General features: G+C 40.9%; 1 protein-coding gene across 4 annotated transcripts; it reads right to left on the bottom strand.

The window, feature by feature from the left end:
* Positions 1 to 769: 769 nt before the first annotated feature.
* Positions 770 to 12,863, bottom strand: nadkb (NAD kinase b). 4 transcript variants are annotated; one of them, XM_040017310.1, is made up of 12 exons: positions 12,569 to 12,862; positions 10,706 to 10,999; positions 10,516 to 10,599; positions 9,728 to 9,857; positions 8,562 to 8,670; positions 7,335 to 7,420; positions 6,737 to 6,839; positions 6,481 to 6,656; positions 3,720 to 3,819; positions 3,433 to 3,590; positions 1,812 to 1,894; positions 770 to 1,717 (listed from the first exon to the last, which is right to left on the bottom strand). In XM_040017310.1, exons 2-12 carry the CDS (start codon positions 10,996 to 10,998, stop codon positions 1,558 to 1,560), a joined length of 1,482 nt encoding a protein of 493 aa, XP_039873244.1. In that variant the 5' UTR covers position 10,999; positions 12,569 to 12,862; the 3' UTR covers positions 770 to 1,557. The 4 variants fall into 4 exon arrangements, with proteins under 4 accessions (XP_039873244.1, XP_039873261.1, XP_039873269.1 ...); XM_040017319.1 differs by having other exon boundaries at positions 1,558 to 1,717; positions 12,693 to 12,863; XM_040017327.1 differs by lacking the exons at positions 10,516 to 10,599; positions 10,706 to 10,999; positions 12,569 to 12,862 and adding an exon at positions 10,247 to 10,509.
* Positions 12,864 to 13,122: the final 259 nt, after the last annotated feature.

The raw sequence follows: 13,122 nt of genomic DNA, 5'->3' as shown, positions 1-13,122 counted from the left end.
ACGCTCTAGCACATTAAAAAAATACAAGGTGTTTTTGGCCACACCACACCAAATCTTCACCCAATCATCAGATTTGTATGAAAGCTTGTTTCTGCCTTTGAATTTAAAAAAAAAAAAAAAAAAAAAAAAAAGTCAGGCAGAACAAAGTTGAAATTTTGAGGTATACCAAATTTGAACTTACCTACTGAACAAGTCAAGATTTTAAGATAAACGAATTTCTATTTCAGTGCCACAAACATTCAATTCAATTCAATTTTATTTATATAGCGCTAAATCACAACAAAAGTCGCCTCAAGGCGCTTCATAGATACAGAGAAAAACCCAACAATCATATGACCCCCTATGAGCAAGCACTTTGGTGACAGTGGGAAGGAAAAACTCCCTTTTAAAAGGAAGAAACCTCCGGCAGAACCAGGCTCAGGGAGGGGCGGGGCCATCTGCTGCGACCGGTTGGGGTGAGACATGCTTCCATTAATTTGCTTACCTGCGCTTTCACCCACTTCCTGACAATTAATTTTAAATACCGGGCTCACTGTGTGCAGCGCACCAAAACATGAAGCAAAACATGGCAAGACTTACATCTAAAAACAGCAGCAGTGCTAACATCAGTCCAGAGGAACAGCAGTGAATGACACATAATTGTAGAAAATGTGCTTATTGAATGATTTTTACTGGCTAACTAGAACTGCTAGTTTTCTCATAAGAGCTAAAAAAAAAACTGATTTGATGAAGGGAGAGTTTGGGTTCACATAAAGATGAAAGAAGGAAAAAAAGTTTGTTTTTTCTTTATTTTTAAGTTTGGCTCCTGCTACATCTTTTAATCATTTCACAGTCTGTTGATAACGACGGCGACACAGAAATCTGACTTACATTATAACTCAGGCTGAGAAGTTTGTAAGGCAGCTGAAACATGAAGTGTTTTATGGTGAGAACAGAAAGTAGGCCGTGAACTCCACAAGACGTTCATAAAGTAGAAAACAATCACATACAGTCGTCTTTGGTTTACTCCGTGATAGAAATTTCATTTTAAGTCGACTGTTTTCTTAAACTTGCTTCAAACTCCTGTCCTGAAAATATTCAGATATTACATAAATATGACGTTAAATAAATTAATCCTAGATTCTTGTATTTACAAATTTACATTTAAAGGTTGAGTACAAAGAGTATGTTTGCTTCATTTCAGCTTTCAGTGTATCTCTACGTTTATGTCGCTAACATCTAGCACTCTTACACTTATCATTGATGATTGTTTAGTACTCATGAGGAGCTTTGGGTGGTCATCATCATGCAATTGTTAAGATCTTTTTTTTTTCCATTCCCGGGTAAGATGAAACATGCTTTCTTTCTGGAAGATACACATAAACTACAGTGTGTATTCACTGGACTGTAATGCGTTGATGACTTGGGGTGCAAATGATCACTGTGCACCGCTGATTTGACGCTGATTTGGTTGCAGACGATTCCTCAGTTCGTCTCTGAACAAACCTGATCCCTTCGTTCTCTCCGGGCTGCTGCAGAGAGCTTCAGCTGAATGTCTTTGAACCCCAAACATACCAGTCAGTTTTCTGTGTCTGACGAGTCAGAGGTGTCTGCGAGTCGGGCCTGCCTCTTGCGTACGTTCCAGTGCAAACACTGAGCCAGACTTTCAAACCAGTCATACACCAGGTCGTGACAACAGATCGATGGCACCGGGTAACAGGAGGTCGTGATCTTAATACTGTGGGTAGAAGAACAGACGGAAGAATCATCTTAAAACTGAGGAAAAAAGTATTTGTAGTAAATCTGTTACAGAAGTTGACACTTGTGCTTACCAGTCTCCATGCTGGATCTCCTGCCTCTTCCTGCCATCAAACGACACCCAGGCAGTGTTCCTGGCATCAGGGGACAACGTGATCTGTTTCAGGGAAGGCGAGGACAGACTGTCAGTGTTAGAGTTAAAACAACATCAGCCAGGCGAGCAGCTCCATTTTACTTTTAAAGCATTTTCTAACCAGCACTGACAAACTTACAGATGAGAACAAAGGGCACATCACTCATTTTGTGAGCATCTGGCCATGAACCAAAGCATCAATGCAAAAACTGCTGTTGTTACCAGATAAAACAAAGTGAATATAATTCAGAGCGGCTGACAGGAACAATTTTATGAAATATATCCAATATTTCTCATTCAAACCCTTGTTAGAGCTGGTATAAGTAAGAGGGTCACTGGAGTTATTCCACAACGGTGGGGTGAAAATTTAATTAAGATATTTAAGCCTGTAATAAAGTGATGGACAGACCACCAGCCTCACAGCAAGAAGCTTGCTCGTTTGAACCGCCTGACCTGGTACCCGGAGGATTGTGGGTTTTCTCTAACAGTCCAAAGACTTGCATGTTAGGTTACCTGGTGTTTGTTTGTAGATGCCTCCAGACCAGTGTTAATGTCACTGACCAATACATTTCATCACAGTTTTCATCAATGGCCTTATTTTCTGACAAAAACAAAACAATAGCTAAATAAAAACTAATGCACGAGGACAAAAGCTATGATGAAATGTACCGACACTTTTATGAATGAGCTGAAGATACTCTGTTGATACGAAATCCAATCAGAACTAATTAAGTTGTGTAGAATGGTGGTACACGTTTGGAACAGATCTTCTTGTGCAGTAAGGTTAGACACGCACATTTGTTGTGCCCATAAGACACAGTCTGAGCTGGGTTGGGTGGCGGCCACTAAATAGTACATGGACTGGTTCTTTTATAGCTTTTTTTCTACTGTACTTGTTTTATAAACCATACCTCATTCCCCCATTCATAGAAGCACTTTTTTTCCTATCTAAGATTCACACACTCACTCTCTGGTCGGATCAGAGAACAACTTGGGGTTCATCATCTTGCCCAAAGGTCTATTTTGTAAATCTTGGTGATATCATGTTTCAGAGAGGAGGATTATCTGTAGTACGCTCATTGGCTGGTGACTTGTGACTGACATGTCATTAGCGTATGTGCAAACAGCTGCACAGTCAGATGCGCCCATTCCTCTGTTCATCTTTTGGTTTTGTTTATTTTAAGCCAAGGTAGCAATGGTGAAAACACTAAAATAGAGGCTTCAAAACAGGACTTCACTAACCAGTAGCTGATCTCATGGCAGCTGCATCATTTATACTGTGTTGGCAGATCGTGTTGATGGCTCTATTCGCGTTATTTTGGCTCCAGGTGAACACAGTGAGTTTGGGCTATTAGTGTGGTGTGAAAGCGCACTGTTGTGTGGGGGGGAAAAAGATGCTGGATTTCTAGCAATATGGATTTCTATAGATTATGTTAGATTCATAATTGTTGTTTGGCAACATTTAAATATGATTTAGTTTTTTCCTTCCGTGCACAGTCAGCACTGAGAGAACATTTAATATATACAAAACACAATAAAGATGTTTCCAACCTCCTCCTTACCATGAGCTCCACCCCAGCAGGAACCACGATGGGCCTGAAAGAGAGCGAGTGGGGGCAAATGGGAGTGACCATGATGGCGGGGACATTGGGATGGATCATAGAAGCTCCTGCTGCAGCCGCGTACGCCGTGCTGCCTGTAGGTGTGGACACAATCAAACCTGGAGAACAGAGAGAGATGGAGGCAGTTTAAAACATTTGCCTTTGACTTTGAGTTTATTTGTACACAAACACTTTGTTTCAGCTCTAGTAGAAACCGAATCAGTGCTCTGGAAGAAGCACAAACCCACCGTCTCCCTGCACTGAGGTGATGAGTCGTCCGTCAAGGTACAAGTCCACGTTGGACAGGTAGGAGGAGGGTCCTCGATCCACCACCACCTCATTCAACACCTGCACATGTACGTACGTACACCCACACACACACACACACCCACACCCACACACACACACACACACACACACACACACCATAGATAAGATCAGAAGGCCTAGGGAACTCTGCCATGTTCTTAGAAAGGATATAAATCCTCTCTCCGAATACTGAAGACCCAAAATATGCAACTGCAGTGCCATCTTTTGACCAAATGACACATACTTAATATGAGCAGTTATCTATAAATGTGAATTTAGTGCAGTAAAATGAAAAAGCAAATAAATGTCTTTAGCTCGGGATCACTAAAACACAGTTAAAAAATAAAACTGTAGCAATGGTTGTGATTTTACAGATCAAGGAAACTGTATGGACTGTATGGAGACAGCAGAAAAGATTGTATGAACTTGCCAGTGTGTCATGCTGTTAATATCCACATGGTGGTGCTGTTTACAACAAAATTAAATCAGTTTGTCCTTTTAAGTTGGCACTAAAATTTCAGCAAAATATCTGGTTGATTTTTCCACCAAACACTCAAACAAGCAAATCTAATAAAAGAAAGCCTCTGGTTGGAGATGAAGGTCTAATAAACAAACTGGTTGTCATGTAAATTGTAAAGAAACTCCACACCCATTGAGCAGTAAAACACAGAATGACATATCCATGTGTTCCCTGAAGACAGCCTTAAATCTGCTCAGTGTACTCCATAAAACAATAAACTAGTACATTACAGAAAGAAAGAAAGTACAAGCAGACTGACTGCAAACAAATCATGTTCCACACTTCAGTGAGTCTCACAGCCTGCTGCAGCGCCGTGCTGTGCTGTCTGGCAGATATACTGACGTCAGCTGAGCACAACGCAAACATCCTGCTGGGCGCAAGCAGACATGATGTAATGTGAGGTCAAACTGAAGCTCAGGGATCAGAACAATCCGTCACTGTCTTTTATCGATGAGCCTAAAAACTCCAGGGGGGTGAGAGGACTAAGGAGAGGGCTGTGCTTAGAGAGAGAGGCTATGTGTGTGTGTCGTGTTCGTTAGTTACACAGTGTGTCAAACCGAGAACGTCAGGAATCATTAAATATCCATTCGGCACTGACTCCACTGTTGACGCCACAGTATCCTTGGAAACTGGCTCAACAAACATTCATAACATCCGAATTTCTCTCCCGAGCAGCTTTATTATGACTGTTGCCATGGCAACCAAGCTGATGATCCCTCACTGAGCCCTAGACTACACACACATACACACACAGTCAGGTTCCATCATCTTAATGGCGTGCAGGAGTGTGATCGGGAATTAACAAGGAGGCCAAACTGCAGTCCCATGAGCCCAAATATTTACAGGAACTAAGGAACCACAGGAACTTAACTGGGAACTAAGAGGTCCCAGCTGCTGAATCTAAAGGACATCAGAGAGATTAATCATATGATAGATTTTAAAAAGGACTGCATTTTAGAGACCCGGAGGGAAACAGCAACATGGTTGTAGTGCTTTCCTTGGCATCTGAATGATCTCAGGTACAAAAGTTAAACCTAAGGCTTTTAGAGAGTTAACTGGATTTTAAATCAAATAATCAGGTTGTGACTGGAATGTAGACTTTCAGTTTTAACTTAAAAGGTTTAACAAAAGTACTGTTTAAGAATTCATTTTCATACATAGTCTCACATTTTCAGAAGTCCTAATTTTGAAATCCTTCAACATACTGTTGTTTTTTTTGCAGGCTGATTGGCTGGTAACCCTATCATCATCATCATCTTCAGGGTTTCCCACAAAAACCTTAGGTGGTTTTTGTGTTTTAAGATTTCTTTTAAGTGTGTGTTCAGTTAGATAAAGTATTTTATCAGCCTTTTACACAGGTAAAACCTGCCTGAAAAGGTTAGTCAAACTATCAAGCGCAGCATTAAAGATGCAGTCACACTGAGTGGTAAAAGTGTGTAAACAGCATACTGGAAATACATGTACATTTAAGGGCTTTTACTGGTAATTGTATATTTAAGACATTTTGAGACTCACAGACACCCTGATAAATTCAAAGGAGCCATGACTGTGAAAAAGTAAACTGAAAACTCAGCGCATCTGTCTCCAAAGTACACAAACAGCTGAGGGACGCAACGAAGCAATCCGCTAATTAACAGATGCTTCTCTCCTGCCCTGACACTGTTTTTTCACTCTCTTTGACATCAAACTGTTAGGTCGTTCAATGAAGGTTTATAACCCTTGCCCTCATTATAATATTCTAATTTATCATTTAGTGGCACTGATAACCGCGTGAATAAAAGTTTGCATCAGCCATGCGTCTTCAAGCTAGCCACAAGAGTTTCATCTGTTGCCTGACAGCTGCACACTTTCTTCACACCAGAAACCCCAGAAGGGTTGACTGTGAATGGGTAAATGTGACCTGTGGTGTAGGAACTGAGTGCTTCATAAGAACAGAAAAGCTCATTCTATCCACCTACTAAATTCCTAAAATTATTCTTCAAAATCATGAAAAAGTTCCAGCCTGTAATCTACATTTATGTTTATCTTGAGAATTGTCCAACCATTAATCTGATGATCTGATCATCAGAATGACGTACAATCCACCTCAGCTTCTAAACAAGAACACAAAAGCCAACAAGCTTATTTTTGGGGCGTAAACAGTCCAGCAGCTGATATTCTCACTGACCATTTTAACAAACCTGTAGCTGCAGGGTGACCTTGCCAGCATCGGTGTTGGTGTGTCCATGAGGAAGGAGTCCATTGTGCTCCAGCTGTTGTTGTGGCCCTCCGCTGTACAGCTGCTCTCCTGTTCTCTGAAGCATGTCCTTCACCACCTTCACCTTCAGACGACTGCGCAGAGTGATTGCTGCGTTGCCTGAAAGTCCCCCAAAAATTGCCGATCAGGTAAAAAGTTTCCAATGAAACTATTATTATCCAGAAAGAGCTGCAGTTTACCTTCAAACACTTTGGCTACTTCAGTCTTGTATGACTCAAACTTGAACGGTGTCAGAAAGCCCAGAGAGCCAAGGTGGAATGCCATGACTGGAGGGACACTTCCCTGCGGAAAAGAGAAGGCACGCCATTATGTAAAAATTAAAACCAACTCAGAACAATAGAAATGATCCAACCTATACTTTGAAAAGCTCATCGACAGGAAAACTGTAATTAAATATTCAAGTCCAAGCATTTCTTTTTATATTTTAAACAAACATTAATTCAGAAGAGAAGGAATCTGAAAGATTTGTTATGGTTATAATGCAATTACAATGCAAAATGAACATCTGTTATAATATTACACACACGGCAACTTCTAAAACACAGTGTGTCTTTGATGTGATTCATTTTGCTATTCTGAGTCTGTAACATGAAGGAGCAACAGTCATAAATTACTCACCAGGGTTAAAAACGCTACATTAAAATAGAAACAGTGGAAAATGTAAAACTCGCTTTTTTTTTCTTTTATGTCACCGCTACAAAGGTCTTGGCTAACGTCAATAAGGTTTTCTGACATTTAGAAAAAAAATAAAAATAAAAAATAAAAAAATCACAATACCTGGAAGAGCGAAGAGGCGTAAAGCAAAGTCCCGTCGCCACCCAGACAAATGATGAGATCGATGCAGTCGGATATATCATCGTAACCTGATGTCACACAAAGTAAGTGCTTAAAAAAAATACAACAATGTTACTTCAAGCACGAGCCATTAAAAGATTTCCCCCTCATCAGACACTGCCAACATCTTTCATCATATTTACTCAATACTCAGGATCCCTTATTAAAGTTTCACCTTTTGCACTACTTTATAACAGTCACAACACAGATTGTCAGAATATTTCATTAATGGCAGTTTAAGTGTTTTTAATAGAAAAACACATTGGGGAAAAAATGCTGCATGGGAACATCCAATAACATGAATGACAAGGAAACAGCCACCATATGTAGTGAGGTACTGATCCAACACAACATTAACTAGGAAAGCAGAGCAGTGGTTCAAACATGCAACATCCTCTTTCTGATAGCAACTCTTCAAACTGAACACGCTTATTTAACAAACAACGACACATCCTTTAAAGTACTATAATATAAGATCCGAGCGCTGGAGCCTATCATAGCTGTCACAGGGCAAGAGGTGGGGTACACCCTGGGCAGGTATTTCAGATAAAAAACCTACATGAAGTAGGGACAATGAGACTAAAGAGCTATAGGAACGAAAAGATGCAAAGCATAAATAAACAGAAAACCCAACACTGACAACACTACTTCGGTTGTAGCTAATGTAGTTAATGGAAACAATAATTTAATAAACCCAATAAAAAACAGATCAGGAAAGAAAATTTAGCAAAGCTGCTCTTTATCTTGGTTTGAAGGATGACTTTATAAATAAAGATCATTTAGTTATACTATAAAAAGAAGACGAAATGCAATAGAAATAACACATTGTTATACGTGTTTGTTTTTTGTAACACATCTCCAGTACCCTTTCTTTTTTAAACAGAAACACAGGAAATAATGAAAAATGAATGTAAATAATTTTAAATATGTAATCATTCTGAAAGGAAAACTGTAAGTTCAGCAAGTTCTTTGCATTGCTGATGTGGTCATCTTAAGAGTAGAAATAGAATAGCGCTTAGGGTAACATAATCAATAATTTAACACTTCATCTTTGCCATTTTTACACTTTTACTGAAGAATAATTCAGTAAACATCAAAAGATTGCACCTTTTACTAAACACAAATATCTGGTCTTCTAATGGTCAAGTTTTGTGTTGCTTTGGGTCTCACCCTCTCTGAAGGTGCAGAGCTGATTACGGATGGAGCCGAACGCCTCGTCCTTCGACAGCGTGGCGTCATCTGCGACCCTGCGCTCCACGTACACCATCATCTGCTTCTCCTGACACAAAAACGCACAACAACAGCCAAAACACACACAGACATCTCTTAAGTGTAAGCCTTTCAAAATAATGTTAAACATGTGCCAAACACATGTAGCTAGCTTAGTGATAGCATCTGTATGGAATGCAAATATGTGGATTCACTGTCCAACACCGACCGTCTGGTTTCACAAAGTACAGCTTGTTTTTTTTTGTTTTTTTAAAACAAACATCTGGTCACAAGGTGTTGTAACTGCTTGAAACGAGACTATAACTTACATGTCTGGACGCTTTCCTGCATTCTTCTTTATGATTATTTGTTGCTCTTAAGGTCTACAAGTGTGTCAGTGTACACTTGGTTCTTTGCCATGTTTCTCAGTAGGTACATGGGTGAAGTTTACAACCCGCCAACAGACAAAACTGAAGTGAAATCACTTTTAAAGAGACGGCTCAGCCCAAACTCTACTTTTGTTCTGGCCTATTTTTTGTTATTAATTTATGTATGTTGCCCAATTTTGGAGATACTTGTTGTTAAAAAAAAAAGTCTGTCTTCTCTGAAAGAAAAACAAACAAACACAGTCTGTTGTCCTGGTAAAACACAGACACATGGTAGGGTAGTGTCCGCTGGATATAAAAGATAATTTAATCAGACCAGGCCACCTTGTTTCGTGGCACTCAGAGCAGTCTGTGCCGCCCTGTGTGATCCGTCAGTATTAATTTGTTCTTTAGCAGCTCTTATGTAGGGCTGGACCATGCAGGCAAGCTTTCCCTGACCACAAACATTAGTAAGCTTCGGGTGCCTTTGTCCTTTTTGCCCCAGGTCACCTGTAGACCCTTAACTCAAACTGCCACAAAACACCTGCCATTTTGGGGATGCTCTAACTCAGCAGCCTAGCATCGAAGCTTTTATCTCACTGACACATGAACTTTGAAAACTGTCTGATCACTGCCTGACTAACATACTCTTAACAGCAGACACGGTAATAACATAATCGGTGTCAGTAGTTTTATTGTTGTGGAAAATGGGAGTGCAGTACATTATCGACTGTACGACACTATAAACGCTGGGTCCTGTACCTCTACTAGAAACCTGCAGAGCTCTTTGAAAGGTTCAGCCAGGCTCTCATCTCTGATTTTCCTGATGACGAGCACATTCACTGGAGGTTTGTTCCAGGTGAGCCTCTGGCTGGCCGGGTCTTGGATGTGCCTGGGACACGGACACAGACATAGAGAAACAAGTGAATAAACAAACACCTAAAACTACAAACGCCGTCTCTCCGCGGCAGGTTATAAAACACACACAAAAAAGAAGAAATGATCACATATAATATATTTAAATGAGTTTAACGTAACCTTACCACATTGTATTGATAGTTTAGGTCAGTCTGCTTTTGATCCTGACAGACATCAAATGAAGTAAATCCGACTGATACCATGTCTTCTCAATTAAATAAATATGATTCAATATTCTCAAGGAGCCGAGTCATTCATTAACCGTGATGAATGACTCGGTCACGTTGAGGTCATGTCTGTACAGGCTGGGGTCAAATTCCAAACACAAGAATATATAAAATGCTCTTTTCCTCGCCCCTTTACCTTTTATCTCCCTTCTTCTTTGCGTGGCGGATAACAGGCATTGTGCAGGTAAATCTGTCTGTATGCGTGTTCACAAATCAAAGCCAAAGAAACTCTTTACGATCAGGTGACGATCACTATCTGTAGCCCACTTTGTAAGCCTTCCCATCTCAGGTAATATCCAATCACAGCATTCTAAATTTATCTTATCTCATTCAGTTACACAAACTCATCTGTGTCAATGTCCTAACAAACACAAAGTCCGGCTCATTCAGCACCCTCATGCTTACATGACTGAAGTTGGGTTAGGAAGAATGCAGGCTTTGGGTCCGAAGTGAGTGGCTGGATACGGTCCATGTAGAAAGTGGGCTCTTCTGTGAGAAGGAAAGACAGTGGAGTCAAGAGAACATCACCTCACGTCCCAAGCAGCAGAACTGTGCGGGTGGCACGAAGGACCAGCTGGCAACCTGCAGTGCAAACCTCTTAGGAGAACTTTCCGCTGTGTCGCTTGCTGAACTGCAGGGCTCCAAGTGCTCGTGTTGGCCTGGCAACCTCCGGCGCTCGATCTCCCACAGCAGCTGTTCATGATCGCCCCCCCGTCGCTGCGACCTCTTCCCATCCCGTCGTTTCCTTGGTGACTTGGACGAGTGCTCCCTGTGCTTAGAGGCCCTGGGTGACTCTGACATCTGACCGAGCGGGGCGGAGGGTCGCAACATGGCTCTGTCCGGCACTGCCAGGGGCCTCGATGGAGGATTGGTCTCTGAATTTTCCATCCTGCAATCAAGGAACATAAATACTGGGTTTGGATGATTTCTTATAAAATCAGTCAAACTTGAGTAAAGTTCACATCTGACAACACAGGAATCAAGTGACTGGTTTTGGTACAATAAGCCATTCAAAGTTTTACCCTCATGCTATGAAAATCTTCTAAGTCACAGGATCTTGGAGTACATTTTAAATTACATTAATTTTTCAGGCATTTTTGAGTCCTCATATTATATCATAAGGAATGTCTACTTTTTACCAACATTTCAATACATGCTCATCTTCTAGTCATGATCTCCTAAGTTTAAATACTTTTTCAAATATAGTAATTCCCAATGTCTACCAAATCCCTGTGCACTTCAATTGTAATTCTTAAGCTATTCATAGCACGAAGGTAAAAATTTTGCACAGCTTTGTTAAATATATTAAAGGTTTATAAACAAAGAAATCTGACTGAGGCACTCAGGTGGGAGGCACTCATTGAGTTGAGGCACTCAGTACTGAAATACTTAAGAGCCCCCCCCCAAAAAAGGAAACAATGACAATGCCTAACTATTTGAAATAAAAATCACCCAATGCTTTGTTACGTTTTTTATTACTTGATTCCAGCTTCTCAAAGCGGAGGATTTGCTGCTTTTTATTGTTTTATAAAATTATACATTTCATTTCCTAGGATTGTGACATGTTGAATAGACCACAGGAAGCTTTGCCTATACCAGACTTCTTCTTTCAGCTGCTCCCTTTAGAGGTCACCACAGCAGATAATCAGCCTCCATCTCACCCTGTCCCTAGCATCCTCCTCTGTCACATCAGCCCTTTCTATGTCTTCCTTCTCTGTCCTCAGAATCTTCTCTGAGGTCTTCCGCTGTTCAGCTCCACATTCAACATCATTTGGCCAGTATATCCACTATCACTCTTCTGCACATGTCCAAACCATCTCAGCCTCATCTATTTGTCTCTAAACCACTTAACCTAAGCCGTCCCTCTGATGTACTCTTTTTTTTTTTTTAATCCTGTCCATCCTGGTCAGTCCCAATGAAAATCCTCACACCTTCAGCTCTGCCTCCTGTCTTATTGTTAGTGCCATTCTCTACCCTATACAGCAACGCCTATACCAGACAGACAGACATTTAAAGGCCAAATAATAATAATGATGATGATAAATTATAAAAGCTCAAGAGTCCCACAACGTAATTGTTTTTAAATGTGCCTGATAAAGTAAACCAGTATATGTATGTATTTAGTGAGCAGCTAATCCTTCAACCTGAGAGGTTGAAACCTCTAAATGACCCTAACAAATCACAAATAAAACATTTTTACTTGACTGATAAATCGTCTCTGTTCAACTGCAGGTTAATTAGAAAAATAATGACTGATCATTTCAATCATATGGACTTCTCCATCCTAACCGGTGAAATATACGTCAAGAAAACACAGCTGTACAACTTTCTGTTCAGCCCTTATTTTCCAGCAGTGGCCTTGGGCCCAGTTCGGCTGAGATAACCGTCCGTTTATGACACATTGCGCTCGCAGAAATTAAACTAATAGACACACATAGACACACAAACACCTCAGTACCTGCCGTGACTAACGACTTTGAAGCCGTTGATCTGTTGACAGCTACCGTTACCTAGCAATGGCTAACCGGCTAACCGGCTAACGGGTCCGATCGGCAGTGAAACTTAACAAAGTGAAGCCTTACTGTGTCACAAACACGCGAACGCGCACATGTCGTTGATAATTCACCACGGCTCGGGAATATTTAGACGGTACCGAGCGTGTATTTTAAAAACGGAAGCGCTGCTGTCAAAGAGTACAAGTTGGCACGTTACAGAACGGCGCGTGACCGGGGAGGTGACGTCACCGTTTGTCAGACAGCGCTACAACCCCCGCTCTCTGAGCGTGCTTAAAGGCACAGCGCCACGCCTGCCTCTGCTGGTCAAAGACAGTACTACACCCTCATAATGCACACTAAAATACACTCACCGGACACTTTATTAGCTACACTTTGATAGTACAGGGTTGGATTCCCTTTTTTCGTTCAGAGCAATCCCAAAATATTCATTACAGATTTTGGTCCATGTTGACATGATAGCATCACACAGAAGACATTTAAATAAAGTGATCATCAC

The sequence above is a fragment of the Simochromis diagramma genome, unplaced genomic scaffold (genome assembly GCF_900408965.1).
Source record: "Simochromis diagramma unplaced genomic scaffold, fSimDia1.1 OVJJ01000205.1, whole genome shotgun sequence".
In the NCBI taxonomy this organism is placed as follows: domain Eukaryota; kingdom Metazoa; phylum Chordata; class Actinopteri; order Cichliformes; family Cichlidae; genus Simochromis; species Simochromis diagramma.
Note: the sequence above shows the minus strand (reverse complement) of the source record. Positions and strands in the feature narration are given on the sequence as shown.